Raw genomic sequence first — 13,613 nt, 5'->3', positions numbered from 1 at the left:
AGGCGTTCTTAGACATCACCAGTTTGGTTAAGAGAATCCTGGGAATCCGATCTTGTCATCCAAGCCAAGGCTGGAGAGATGTGAAAATACTAGACCACTAAAATGGAAATATTAACACAAGCTCCCTCTGGCCTTGTTGCGACTGCTGATACAAAAGACAAGGAAATAAAGAGACACTTGCCTAAAATCTAAATGGTAAACCTCAGTAAAGTGTACAAATGTATCTTTAACTTCATTAACTGCCACCATGAAGCTGGAAAACAAGGGGGAGGGGCAGTTTTGCCTGCCTGTGTGGTCTCATGGCAGTAGAAACTCTTCCAATCCAGCAAAAGCTAGTTTCCAAGCTCTGAATCTAGAAAAGTTTGCTGTCTCTCTAATTTTGCTTTCTTTAGAAAGCTGAGGCACTGAGGTTCATGGAGAAGTGCATTGCTCAGGATTCCAGAAACACCCTCACCTGCAGATGGAGTGTTATCACAATAGTTATTTGGTGAGAGGTGTGAGATTTTTTAGAGTAAACACTTCTGCAAGTGAAAGTTCTAGCATGGACACCGATGACTGTACAGGAAGATGCTTCTCCAACTAGAACGTGACTATTTCCGTCTACCCCCCATGCAGCCTCCTAAATTGACAAGCAGGTAACTGTTGTATGCCAAGCCCAGTGGTTATCACACACCACCCCCCACCCCAGAGTTTCCTACTTCAATGACATCCTGGTAGACCAGTAAATACCTCCTGGTTAGATGAAGGACCCGACTGATCAGCAGGTGTACTGCCCAGGCCTACACAAAGTGAAGCTAAACAGCCTGCTGAAGTAGTCTAAAGCAGTGGTTCTCAACTTTTATTGATCTACAGATGTCTGTGTATTTCCCCTTGGAAATGTAAACACCTGCATGCCAAATTTAAGCCTCCAGCTTTTCAGTTACCTTACAGACCTCTCAGATGTTGTCCAAGGACCACAGGGTGAAGGCCAGTGCATGAGAGGAATCCTTATGCATATCCCAGCAGGCAGCCTGCAGCTTCAGGGTCTTGTCTGGTTCCCTTTTTGCTGTAGAGGTACCACATTCAACATCCCCGGTTCAGAGGTCCCTGCTCTGCATTTCCTTCTCTTCAGAAGAAGACTAGATGTACTCATACTTCATGTTCATAAACATCAAACCATTGATCTGCAGCACATGCCCCCAAAGTGGTTAATCAGCTTCAAAAATGAAAGAAGATGCCAAAGGGCCCAGATTATAACTGTGTCCACATTAAAAAAACATATCCTAATTCAACAGCAAAACTAGGCATAGACTCTAGTTCTTTGGTGTCATGATTTCTTTTCTTGCAGTTTTTTTTTTTTTCCATTCATTACATAGACACTACATGAAATCGAAATGTTTGTTGGACCAAGTTACTACATCTCTCTAGTACTTTGGTGTTCTACTATACAGAAACAAGAAACCATGCACACAAATTTAATCTGTTGTACCTGAAATGACGATTGAACAGGTACCTATCTTGTAGTTAGGGAAACGTACAGAGCAATTTCATTCTATGTTCTGAAACTGCACTAGTAAACTTGGGCAGCTTTTGGGTACATTACCTGCTAAATATTAGAAAAAAATCCTAAACATGATATATATCCTTTAGTTGATATAAAGATGATAAAATAATCAATAAAAATATAGAAGACAGGCAGAATCTCATAATTATATTCTATATTAGGAAGAAGGTTGGATGATGTAGACAAATCTGTGAAGTAATGAAATATTAGCTATTGCCAATGGGATTTAAGAAGATGTTTAATTCTAACCATTAAATAAAGCGTCCTAGAAGTTGCATAGCTAGAAACTCACAATCAATAATCTTAAAAGAATTATCTGGCGAGCAAATGGAAGTAATGGGCTTTCTTTTCCAAACAACTTTGGAGTTCTGAATGTGTTTCAGAAGACAAACAAATACGTAGAAAGTCTCTGAAAAGTAATTGGGATCATCCAGGTTGCTGTAAGCCAGTTAACCTAACACTGATTTGGCAAAATTACAGTGTAACTGATATGGGTTGCACTCAGCTAAGAAAAGAAACATAATGCTATTTGTTTTAACATGAAGAACTAAATATCCTTTTATGGCAATGTAAGCTGGTTGGCTCAAGATAACCATCTACGCCTGAAGTAGCAAGACTTAAAACTGAACACTATACAGCCTGGTCATTCATAAAGGAAGACGAAAGGCAATAAGTGGGTACTACATGATGGAGCCAAGCCTTAGTGTGAGATACCGAAACCAGCTCTATTTAATTTAGCTGTTTGGAAAGATGAGTCCAGTGACTCGATCGTGGCCTGTAATTCATTACAAAGAAAAATGACTTCTTATAGCAGAAGACCTTAATGTAATGAACAAAGGCATAACAAGACCCTACGGATTAAAGAAAAAAGTATTAAAATAGAATGGCAGTTTTAATGGCAGTGATAACCAACAAGAAACTTTAATAAGGGACATGGTTGGTCAACCATAAGGCTTTAAATTATGAAAGTCTTCAATCTTTCTTGAAGATTTCGGCAATACTATCATTAGTCATGGCCAAGATTCAGTTACGGTTTGTGGGTGACTTCTAAATGGTTTCCAGCCTACATGATGTTTCCTTTTAAAGCAACAATAATCTGCAAAATCCAGTTAAGAACACAACCGATTCAGTAAAGGACAAAAAGTGCTACCACCTTCCAGAAAAGATACAAGATGCAACCTAATACAGAACTCCAGAGTCATTGTCAAGTCTTCTTGGGTACAGATGTACAGAAACAAATGGATTGGCATCACAAAAAAATGCAGAGTCAAAGAATTCAGGAGTGGAAGGACCATAGGATCTTGTTAGAGAATCTTCCACTCTTGTGAATGGGAATTAGATAATTGAACCGTTGTTGGCTTGAGTGCACAAGGCTGAAAAGCTGCAGACTGACAAACCTGAGGCTTCATCTCAACAGGGAAGAATTTTCTATAGATGTTACATTTTGCATCTCACAGGTATCAACTATAGTTTTTAAAACACATGAAGCACCCTGAGTATGTTAAACAGCCTCAGGACTACAAAGAGGAAGACCTAATCCAAACTCAAGTAAGTGACAAAGATAATGGAAGTAAGGTATCTTCACAATTATTTCTTCACCAGCAACAGGTCTCTGAGTAAACAGAGAAATAATAAATTCTCATTGGTGAGGAAACAAAAGAGACCTGGGATAAAGTGGCATTTCTGAAGGTCGATGGGAAAGTTCCTTAGTAAAAATCATGAGCTTCTTCCTCAGTGACAGTAAAAGCTACAGGAGCAGCAGCAAACTGCACAAATACAAGCAAGAATACCTTTGAAATAACTGGTAACACAGGAATTGTACAGCCTTAAATCTACATGGATCCCCATGCTAGGTAACAGATTCCAAGAAAGGGAACGATAGCAGACATTAGAAAACAACACATCAAACCAGTGACCAGGAAAGGCCATTTCAAGCACCTCAAACATATAAAATGAAAAACCACTGCAAGAAATTGCAACTTGGGAGACATTCCCCAGGGAATTCAACCAGTTGGCAAAACATCTTTCCAACTTTTAAAACTGTAGCTTTCTTAATACAAGAGGCTGCACCCAAAAGAAGTCAATTTTTCAGACTTCACGGTGTTGCATACAAGACAATAACTTGAGTGTAACTGGCAATTTTGCCCTCTTCACATGGAATATGGACATGCAAAGGAGAGCCACAAGCAATAATAAATCTGTACTGAGTCTGTGCTAATTTCCAAGGTGAGCAAAACAATAAACCCAACTGTCCATGAGAAAAAATAAATACAGTAGAAAAACGTGAATGAAACTGCTGTAAGAAAAAAATACTATGTGGCAAAAAAAAGCTCTAATTCCACAATCAAGAAAGAGGACAACTTTTGGTAAAAGCTCATCCTGGGGTCAGTGAGAAAGTCTGTGGGCAAGAAGAAACAATTAAAAAAACCCCTGAAACATAACACACAGAAAAGGGGAAAGCCAGACAGTATAAATTAGACATTATATAACAAACTGGTAAGGAAAGTTTTGTGGCTAGCAAAACTACAGGAAAGGGATTTTGAATCTTTCATTCCTTTAAATAAAAAATTAAAAAAGTAAACTTACTAATAGTACTGATCCATGCTAGATAAAAATGGTGAAAATGGTAGTGACACAGAACAGCGGGTATCAGTCAAACACTTCCAGTTTCATATTCAGAAAGAAACAGGATGTGCTAGTCGTACGAAAATAGCAACTTCTACCAGTACCTTAGTGTCAAAGTAGGAGATTAGACAACATCTAGTAGGGATGTGCATTTTTAAGTCAGCAAAGAAACAGGAGTCCTAAAAGAGTTCACTAACAAGCTCTCTAGCCCATTGATTCAGATTTTAATTAAACTTGGGATATTAGAGAAATGCCTTAAGACATTCATGACAGTATTCCCAAAAGGCAAGTGAAATGACTCAATATCAAAATTATTGAAAAGCTGCTGAGATGAAGAATCAATGAATGAAAAATAAAACAAATAATCCCAAGATTTTATGAAATATAGATTTTGTAGAAAAAAGAAAAGAAAAAACAAACCTTAATTTCATTTTTAGATGACATAATTATAGATTTGGTTTAACGAAGGGGACTGCATAGGTGCAACATACTTGAATTTTTGTAAGGCATTGACCTAGCACCATAAGTCAAAAAGGTTTACTGTACATAATCACATACTAAGAGGATTAAGACATGCCTAGCCTGCAAGTCTCAAAGCTAATAAAAAGCTGCACTGAATGATGCTTTTCAAGTTAGTGTAGGTCAGATGCAATATAGCATTTGCAACCTGGATCCAAAAGTAAAAAATAACAACTGATACAGTTTGTGGGTGACAAAACTGAGAAAGTGACGAGTAACCTGGTCCACTAGTAAACCAGGTCCATTCACACCAACTGGATTTCAATACAGCCTCACGTTACATATCAAGGAAATAAGGACTCAGACCACACCTGTAGAAAGGGGGGAACACTATCACGGAAAGCTGAGACTTCAGATGGTCTCGGGGTCACACCAGACAGCAGCTCATGTGAACTCCCATGTAACGCTGAGAGAAAAGGGCAAATGCAATCCTCTGCAGACTTAAGGCAAAGGGCAGGGGACATTGTCCATGGCACTGGGGCTCGAACACTCAATTCCAGAATGAAGGCTTTTACAAGATACTGAAAAATTTCACGAGATGTAGAAAGAAGAGACAACAATAATTCATGGGCTGGAAGAAATCCCTTACAGTGGAAGATTTAAGGAGTCCCATCTATTAACTTGTCAAAAAGTGGATTGAGAAGTGGTATTAGAGTGTTTAAATACCAGTCCAGGGGAAAAAGTCCCACGGTGCTCTAAGGCTGTCTGAATCAGCAGGATGGACATATCCAGAACTAGTAACTGGAAGCCAAAGCCAAACAGATCCAAAGAAGAAATTGGGCTTAAATATTTAAACAGTGAGAACACAAAGCCCTGGCAGCAGGATACCAATGGAAGAAATTCTCTGTCCCAGTGCCTCAAAATCAAGCCAATGCATTTTGTCAACACATAATTCAAATACACATTACTTCTTGGGGCTCAATACAGAATAAATGGGTTGAAATGTCACCTGTGAAATGCAGGAGTCAAATCAGACAGCTCTTCCTAACCTATGGATGTACAAAACACTCCAACCGTTTGCAGCCAACCCTGGTGACTAAACACAGAGGAAGAGGTTTCTGCCAGGGGCTCTACAGGTGCAGAGGGCAGCAGGCAGAGTTCCTCGCTCTCCTTGTGCCCACCACAAGGCTGCCCGAAGGCAGGAACGTGTCACCCTCACGTCCACCCGCACAGCCGCCTGGGACTCAGGGCAGCAAGTTGCTCGTGCAGTGGTCTGGTGCAGGGGGAAGGAACACACGGCATGGGCAGGGTGCTCGCAGCAGCACCTTCAAGGAGCCTTTTACACCAATTTATTTCTATACAAGGTGGTTTAAAAAAAAAAAAAAAAAAAAAAAAAAGAAGCCCCTATTGTTTGTTCATACAGAAGTCTGGGATTGCTATAGGCTTTGGGTGGGTGAATGATTTTAAATCCCAACAACGCATGCTTTTTCCCTTGCCTTCTCATTCTCTTCCGAGTCAGCCTCCATTAGCCAAAGAAACTAACAAGTGACACACAAGACTAGTAGTCATGTGGACCATTTTAAAAAAAATAGGGAAGGAGAATTGAAGACGAAGAGAAAGGGAAGAACAAACAAAGATTGAAAATAAAAATTCGCCAGGATAATGCGTTTTATAAACACAGAGATAGAAACAGTTACAGCAAGGACAGAGCGGGCCAGGGGTGGGGAATAGATATTTATATATATATATATATATATATAAATTCAAGGGGCCTTCAGTTTATTCTTGTTGGCTCCCCCTTCTCATTAGATTGGTCTCTCTGCGGGGACTGGCATCCCCTTCTCTCCGCTGTCCACCTTTTAGGGATTCTCTCCCATGACCAGGGTCCAGAAGAGGCCACCACTGCCATGTGAGTCCAGCCCGCCTTGGCAAGAGGGAGCCAGGAGAGCGCTCCGAGGGGAGGCAAGCAGGAGAAGCTAGCCTTTCCCTGCCTCCTGCTGGCTCCTTGAAAAGACCGGTCTATTCCTCCTCCTCCTCCTTCCCTTTGGGAAACCGGGGGCAGGACAGGCGTGCGATAGTCAAAACTGCTGTTGTTCCGCCTTTCAGGAAAGGGAGTAGAGAGAAGGGCGATGATTATTTTGGCAGTCTCTTACCCTCCCTCCAGTTGCTTTTTGGTTTGTTGTTGATGCCTGCAGGCTTTTCTGAGGAGGTGGGGGGAAGTGGGAGGGAGAAGAGGAGGAGTACAAGCTGCTAGGACATCATCCATAATGGGCAGGAAGAGCAATGAGCAGGAACCCACATTCCTACAGGGCCTTGGCCATCATGCTGCTCAGACAGCTGGGAGAGAGAGGCAGCAGCCAGTTCAGACAGACTCCTCTCTATTGCTCTCCACCAGGGGAGGAGGAAGAGTGCAATGCTCCACCGCCCTCGGGCAGTGCAGGCACCTGTCCGGCCCAGGGAACATGCCTCACCTCTCCCTCCCCAGCACCAGTCTCACCTTCCACTGGGGAGAAGGAGGTTTCTCCCATCCAGTCCTTGGGGCAGGACGAGCGACCCCTCCTCCCTCTCATGAGCAGGAGGGACGGGAATGGGTATTTCTCTCTTAGACACTCAAGGAAATCCTCAAAGAACCCCATCCAGCTGTGAACCCTGCCACATCCTTCTGTGGCCTGCTGAAAACATGTGTCCGAGCCCCTGTACATACAAGGACCGTCTCTCCATCCCATCCACTATGCATGTCTCAACACGCACCCCCCTTTCATACGCATTCTACAGTGAGAGAGAAGGCAAAATGGGGGCCTTTCTTTGGGTTTGAAAGGAGGGGCTCTTGCATGAGGAAGTGATCCCAGCACAGGAAATGGGCTCTTGCACAAGGAAGCATCCTCCTACCAGGCAGGCTGTTGCACAGAAGGAACACCCCCTTGAGACAGGCTGTTGTTCAAAGGGCTGCCATGAACAGGGTTACATGGCCAGAAGAGGCTGTTGCAGGAGGAGAGGCCGGAGACTGTTGCACAAGGAGGGGCCGCTGCACAAGCGGTGCCCCTGGGCGCAGGCTATGCACAAGAGGCTTTCTGCTCCCTGGGTTGAGGTCTCTCTAGGAGCTGGAGAGGTGCTCCACTTGGATGGCGCTGGTGCTGACAGTGAGGCAGATGTCCTTGTGATGCTCTGAAGTCTTGTAAGGAGTCAGGTCAAAGGAGCACTGGGGGGGAGGGTTGGGTTGGTTAGTGTCTCCAGAAGGGCCTCCTGCTGCCCCCCCACCCTGCGGCTGGAAGTGCTGCTGCTGCTGGGAGGCCTGGGCTTGTGCCTGAACCACTTGCTGCTGTGGGTCAGGGATGTTGTGTTTCCGCATGTGCTTCATCAGGTATGTCTCCTGCAACAGGAAGAATGGCGTGAGAGGAGGGGACAATGTTTGCAAATGCCAAAGCCAATGGGGAGGAACATGACAGCTCAGGGGACTGCTCCCATGGGACCTGAAGGAGCTACTCTCTAAGAACTGTGTCTACTTATGCTACACCCCAAGAACAGCAAACACTCACCGAGGTGTAGGCCCGGCTGCAGATGGAGCAGGTGTAGACCTTGGCGTGTTTCACTGTGTGCGTAGCCAGGTGTACCTCCAACGAGGCAGCATCCGTGTATGCGCGGTGGCAGTTGTGGCACTTGAAAGGTTTGTCTTTGTTGTGCTGCCGTCTGTGGGACTGGTAGGTGGCAGCGGGGTGGAGGAAAGAGAAAGCAAGCGCAGGGAAGGAAGCAAGTATTAATACTGGAGAAGACTTTCCCTCTGACACCCCTTTCAGCCAGGCCCCAAGCTCCCCAGGCCCGCATCTGCTGAAGGAGGTATGCTTGGTTCCTAGCACAGGGGCAGAGTTCTCCCTCCAGCCCATCCCATCCTCCCCACAGAAGCCCTTTTTTCTTAGGCTTCTGAAGAGCAGAGTCTCCTAACTCTCCACAACCCCCATCTTCTTAGTCTCCATGCAACTCAGATTTCTGTCTTAGCTTTTTCTTCTTCTCTCCTCTCCTGCCTCACTATACATTTTCTCCCTGCATCTGTCACTGCCCTTCAGGGCAGGATCTGCTTCAAGTGCTTGCAGGCATTTACAGCTCTTTGCCCTTTGGGGCCCTACAATTCCCCCCCTCCAGGATACTCCAACAGATCACATCACCTCTGCTTTCCTAAATCCCTACTCTTATACCCTCCACTTCATTGTAAAAGAAACAAAATCAGATACCCAGATTTTATTCTGCATGACATTTAGCAAATATCTTGCCCCAGCTAAGTTAGAAAAGCCTGCAGAACAGATGGAAGGAACTTTACCAAAATCTTACTCCTTTCAAATCAAGTTTACAATTTTACAGGATGCAATTATTTACGTGACTTCTTTGGGTCACTAGTGCCACAAAAAGCCAGGAATCGCCCCCTGCCCAGGGCTTCAACAGCTTTCCTGTATTCCTTCACAACTAGTCTCCCCTCCCACCTGATAGCCATGTTTGCCAATGCCACTGGAAAGGAGGACAAGCCCAGCCCCTTACCTGCAGGTTGGAAAGCTGGGTGAAAGCCTTTTCACACCCAGGGTGGGCGCATTTGTAGGGTCGGTCCCCGGTGTGGATACTGTTAAGGAGGAAGAGCACAAACGGGAGGCAGTGAGCAGGCAGGCAGAGCAGACTGCCAGGGCCTGATGCTGCAATCAAATCTCACAGCCACTTAGGAGAGCAGGGATGGGAATGTTGCCTCCAGATGCTGTTCTATGTGGACAAAGAGAGCTCTGCCCAGCTCCTGTGTCCAGCCAGAAGTTAGAGAAGACAGGTGGTCAGGCAGCTTTCAGAGAGTGACTAGGACTGAGGAGCAAGAGCCTACGAATGCCTGACCAGCTCAGCATGTGGGCCACCTGAAAATGGGATGGGAAGGGGTCTGGAGGTCCAGGCTCCCTGCTCCAAGCTCAGGAGTCCCATATGACCAAGAGAAATCTGTTCTCCTGCTTCCACAGCACCAAGAAAACAGCTCTGTTCCTTCTCAGGATAGGCACTCACACACTTTTCCTTTTACCTTGTCAGGCTGAGATCACCTACAGCACGCATCTGTCCCTGTCCCCCTGCAATGCCAGCAGAAGCTTCCACACACTCAGTCCAACCCCCGTGGTGCCAGGCTGGGATCCCCTATGGCCAATGCCTCTCTCTATCGCTCTCTCTCTCTGTGCCCCCCGCGGTGCAAGACCAAAGGATCCCCGGGGACAGCACGTGCCCACCTCAGCCCTGACGCGGTCAGTGTCTCTCCTGCGCAGCCTCCACTCCGTCCACTCTGGTGAGCCACCTCCTTCTGTGGGTGCAGCCGGCCGCATCCCCCGCCCGCCCCCCGCATGCTTGGCGCGCGTGCTCCACACGGTGCATGCCGGCAGCGTGGGGGGGCCAGGGCCAGGCCCCCAGCCTCCTCTGGCCCTTACCGTGTGTGCTGCTGCAGGTGGGAGAGCTGGCGGAAGGCCTTCTGGCAGTAGCGGCAGGTGTAGGGCTTGGCCCCCGAGTGGATGCGGAGGTGCTGGGCCAGGTAGGATGTGTTGGCGAAGCTCTTGGAGCAGTGAGGACACTTGTGCGGCTTGACAATCGCCGTGTGGAGCTTGGAGTGGATCCTGCCGAAGAGGAGGAGGAGCAGCAGCAGTTGGACACGACCGCCATCTGGCTAGTGCTGATGGAATGAGGGCACAAAGGGGGTGGGACAGCACCACGCTATCTGCTACATGGAGGTAACTCCGAACAGGGCATGAGCTCGCTCAAGTCTCAAACCGTGCTCCCCTTGGATTCAAGAAACCATGGTCTGTCCGCACCGGGGGAGGATCCAGAGAGAGGAACTATAGAGTTTGGACTGAGGGGCATTGGCAGAGCTGTGTGTGGGAAGCCCACGGCTGAAATAGCAGGGGGGGCTGCAAGCCTGGACTGAGACGTTTGGCAGAACTACGCTGGGGTGACAGGGAACAGTCCTCCTACGCCCACTCTACTCTCACTCTGACACAACCAGCCCTACCTTCTGTCAGAAAGCATCACTCCATCGCAGACACCCTTACAGTGAGCAACACTAACCCCTGCGCACACCCAGCCCCTTCACAGCAAAGTGACAAGTCTCAACGTGTTGGATACCACCACTGCCAGCTTGTCGTCTACGAGACCTGACCAGCCTGCGGAAAACAGCAAGGTCTCCCCAGGCAGTCGCTCACCAAGGGTGCTGACAGCATGCTGGGATGACGGCAACATGCAGCGCGGAGGGCCCCCAGCCTCCGCTGGCCCTTACCGTGTGTGCTGCTGCAGGTGGGAGAGCTGGCGGAAGGCCTTCTGGCAGTAGCTGCACGTGTAGGGCTTGGCCCCTGAGTGGATGCGAATGTGCTGGGCCAGGTAGGAGCTGTTGGCGAAGCTCTTGGAGCAGTGAGGACACTTGTGTGGCTTTGTCTCCGTGTGGGACTTGGAGTGGATCTGCATCTCCGACTTGGAGTAGAAGGTCAGCGAACACATCCGGCACCTGGGACCGGGGCGAGGGGAAGAGACAGTGTCACACGGGGGGGACAAGCCCCAAGAGGTATCATCTCTAACTGGACGCGGTCTTCCACAGTGAGTGAAGAAGGGATGTTTTCTCACTATGTGGTTCTAGGGAGGTTTTACCTGGGACATTGTGCTTGGCTGCGAGTACTCCATTCCCAGGGGGACAAACTTAAGCTAGACACTGGCAGAAGAGACCAAAGGAGACTTTGCAGCCAGACAAGTAAAGGTCTTAGAAGAATCAAAGATGTTAATTTATTAGGCTTACAGGGGAGACAGGGCAGCACTTTGGAAATTTTCCAACAGCAATCTGAAGGAGACAGGAATAATTCTAATAATTCCCAGACAAAAACCACTTTGTTCATCTATGATTTATTTCAGTCAAAAAAATGCTGGAAAACCTGGAAGTCCCAGGTTAAGGTTCATCTTCATAATAAAAGTTAAATCCATGTGCTGCAAAGTCTGCAAAAGCAGTTATGACCAAACCTATTTAACTCTACTCCCATTTTTGCAGAAAGCACTTGAGCACGTAGAATACAAAATGCTGAAAATAACAGCAGTGCTGCATTCCTAGTGGGCCTCACCAAGATATTCTGGATATCAAATGTGGTATTTCACTGGTCTAATGGGCTTCCATCTTTTCCACCTTACATATGTGATGCAAAATGTTTTATCTATGAGTTTGGACCTATCTGTTCCCATAATGTTCAGAAACATACTTGGTAACAGACAGACTCTTCAAACAGGAAGAAGCAGTTGGCATCTATCTGCTACGGTTGCTGTTGTTAAAAATTGTTCCTCCATCGTGACACCAGGCTGTTAAGAGAAGCTTGCGCTGTTATACAATTCAAGATGGTAAAAGCTTTTGTGGTTGAAAATTTGACAGAGAGGGGCTGCACCCAAGTTACTTTTTTTTTTTTTTCCAAATGTGTGCCAACCAAGGGGCACAGTTAAGGTTTCTCTGACTTAGTTTTTTCCATTTGCAGACTTTTCAATTAAATAAAACAGAATTTGCACTGAGAGAAAAAATGCCATCCAGAAGAAGACTGGCCAACATGAATTCAACTTTCATACTAGGTAGACTTACGTTTTTGTCTGGGAATTTCCTTAAGTTTTACAAGTGCTTACAAAACTGCTCAGTGACATAAGTCTCTGCAGTGCCACAGAGAGCTGATCCTGCTCTTCCCCATATCCATGTCCTCCCAGGAGGATACTTCATTACATCTACTATTGTGACTCTTGACAATGGAGCCAGAAGCTTTATGAAGTGTGCAGCCTGATTAGCGTATGTAATGTTGGCAATATTTATCCAGCACCTACCTTAACTTCCACAAGCTCTTCCAAGCCACAGCTTGATTTTAAGCCATTTAACTGGCAGCAATGCCTCCCCAGCAAGCACTCCACCACACACCTTCTGTAACATTTTTTTCTTCTCCATCACTGTTCTTTTACATTCATTATTATCTCTAACAGTTGTTCCCACGTTTCTTACCTTAATCTTTCTCTTAATCCACTTTAATTGCAAGCCCTAACAGAACACGTAAGCTAAACACATCCTTACATAAATCCCCCCTCACACACACAACAATCCCTTCTGGTACCAACTAACAGAAGCTATATGGTCATTTATCCCTAGGTCTATTAGAGATATGAGGAGTAAAAGGGAACATCAGAGTTATATTTTTTTTAAAGTAGCTCTTGGTTTATAAACCAAATTATCTCCAAACACTTGTGCAGTTTGTTCCAGATTTTCTGACATGTTTAAAGCTAGACTTGAATACACAATATGCATTTTGCAGTTATCAAGTCACACTTACAGGACGAGGATTATATCCATTAAAGCAGCAACACTAGAAAGAACTTTGAGGTGAATATTGAACTGAAAATATCTCTGAGTTGCTAAGTCCAGTGCCCTGCTAATACAAGCAATTATGGCACAATGCCATGCGTGACTTTTATCAAGCTCCTTCTCAGCAAATGCTTACGTCCATTACTCTCAGTTAAACTGTTCCACAGTATCAGTCCTCTTATAAGGAGCCATTCAATTGAGAACAAGCTCCTGGTGTGATGCTGTGCTAATATGGCTAACAAAAAAAAGGGGAATAGCAGGTATCATTTTTTTGTAAACAGGAATGGTGTGACTATTCTTGCAACAGCATGTCTAATTCTGAAGTCCACGTAATCAACAATCATTGAAAAATGCAGTCAAGTTCAGCGAGCTTAAAGAATGACAGCATATGGAAAATTGGCTTCACAGTAAAGATTTGCTGAGTCCACTCTACTTAGGTTTGGAGAAGACCTTAAAAGACAGCTTGGTCAATACCCATATAAATCTATGTAGGGAGAAAAATATCAATTACTAGGGGCTTGTTTTATGAGCAAAGAAAGGTGTAATGAAAAATAATAATTGACAGTAGAAATGTAAAAAAAATATAAGAGGAAATATTCTCATTATTGGAAAGAACTTAAT

At 45.3% G+C, this 13,613-nt stretch overlaps 1 protein-coding gene across 15 annotated transcripts in view; it reads right to left on the bottom strand.

The window, feature by feature from the left end:
- Positions 1-1,312: 1,312 nt before the first annotated feature.
- ZNF384 (zinc finger protein 384) overlaps positions 1,313-13,613 on the bottom strand; it is a 28,128-nt gene continuing 15,827 nt past the window's right edge. For 13 of the 15 annotated variants that reach the window (XM_082076158.1, XM_082076171.1, XM_082076169.1 and 10 more), the window contains 5 exons: positions 10,902-11,126; positions 10,063-10,245; positions 9,155-9,233; positions 8,164-8,322; positions 1,313-7,997 (listed from right to left, as the gene is read on the bottom strand). In XM_082076158.1, coding sequence (XP_081932284.1) covers positions 7,722-7,997; positions 8,164-8,322; positions 9,155-9,233; positions 10,063-10,245; positions 10,902-11,126 — 922 coding nt within the window. In that variant the 3' untranslated portion in view covers positions 1,313-7,721. The remainder of the gene's footprint in view (positions 7,998-8,163; positions 8,323-9,154; positions 9,234-10,062; positions 10,246-10,901; positions 11,127-13,613) is intronic. The other 2 variants (XM_082076163.1, XM_082076164.1) reach the window with 1 other exon arrangement.

Source organism: Streptopelia decaocto (genome assembly GCF_964273445.1).
Source record: "Streptopelia decaocto genome assembly, chromosome: 1".
Classification (NCBI taxonomy): Eukaryota; Metazoa; Chordata; class Aves; order Columbiformes; family Columbidae; genus Streptopelia; species Streptopelia decaocto.
This window is presented reverse-complemented; position numbering and strand designations above follow the sequence as displayed.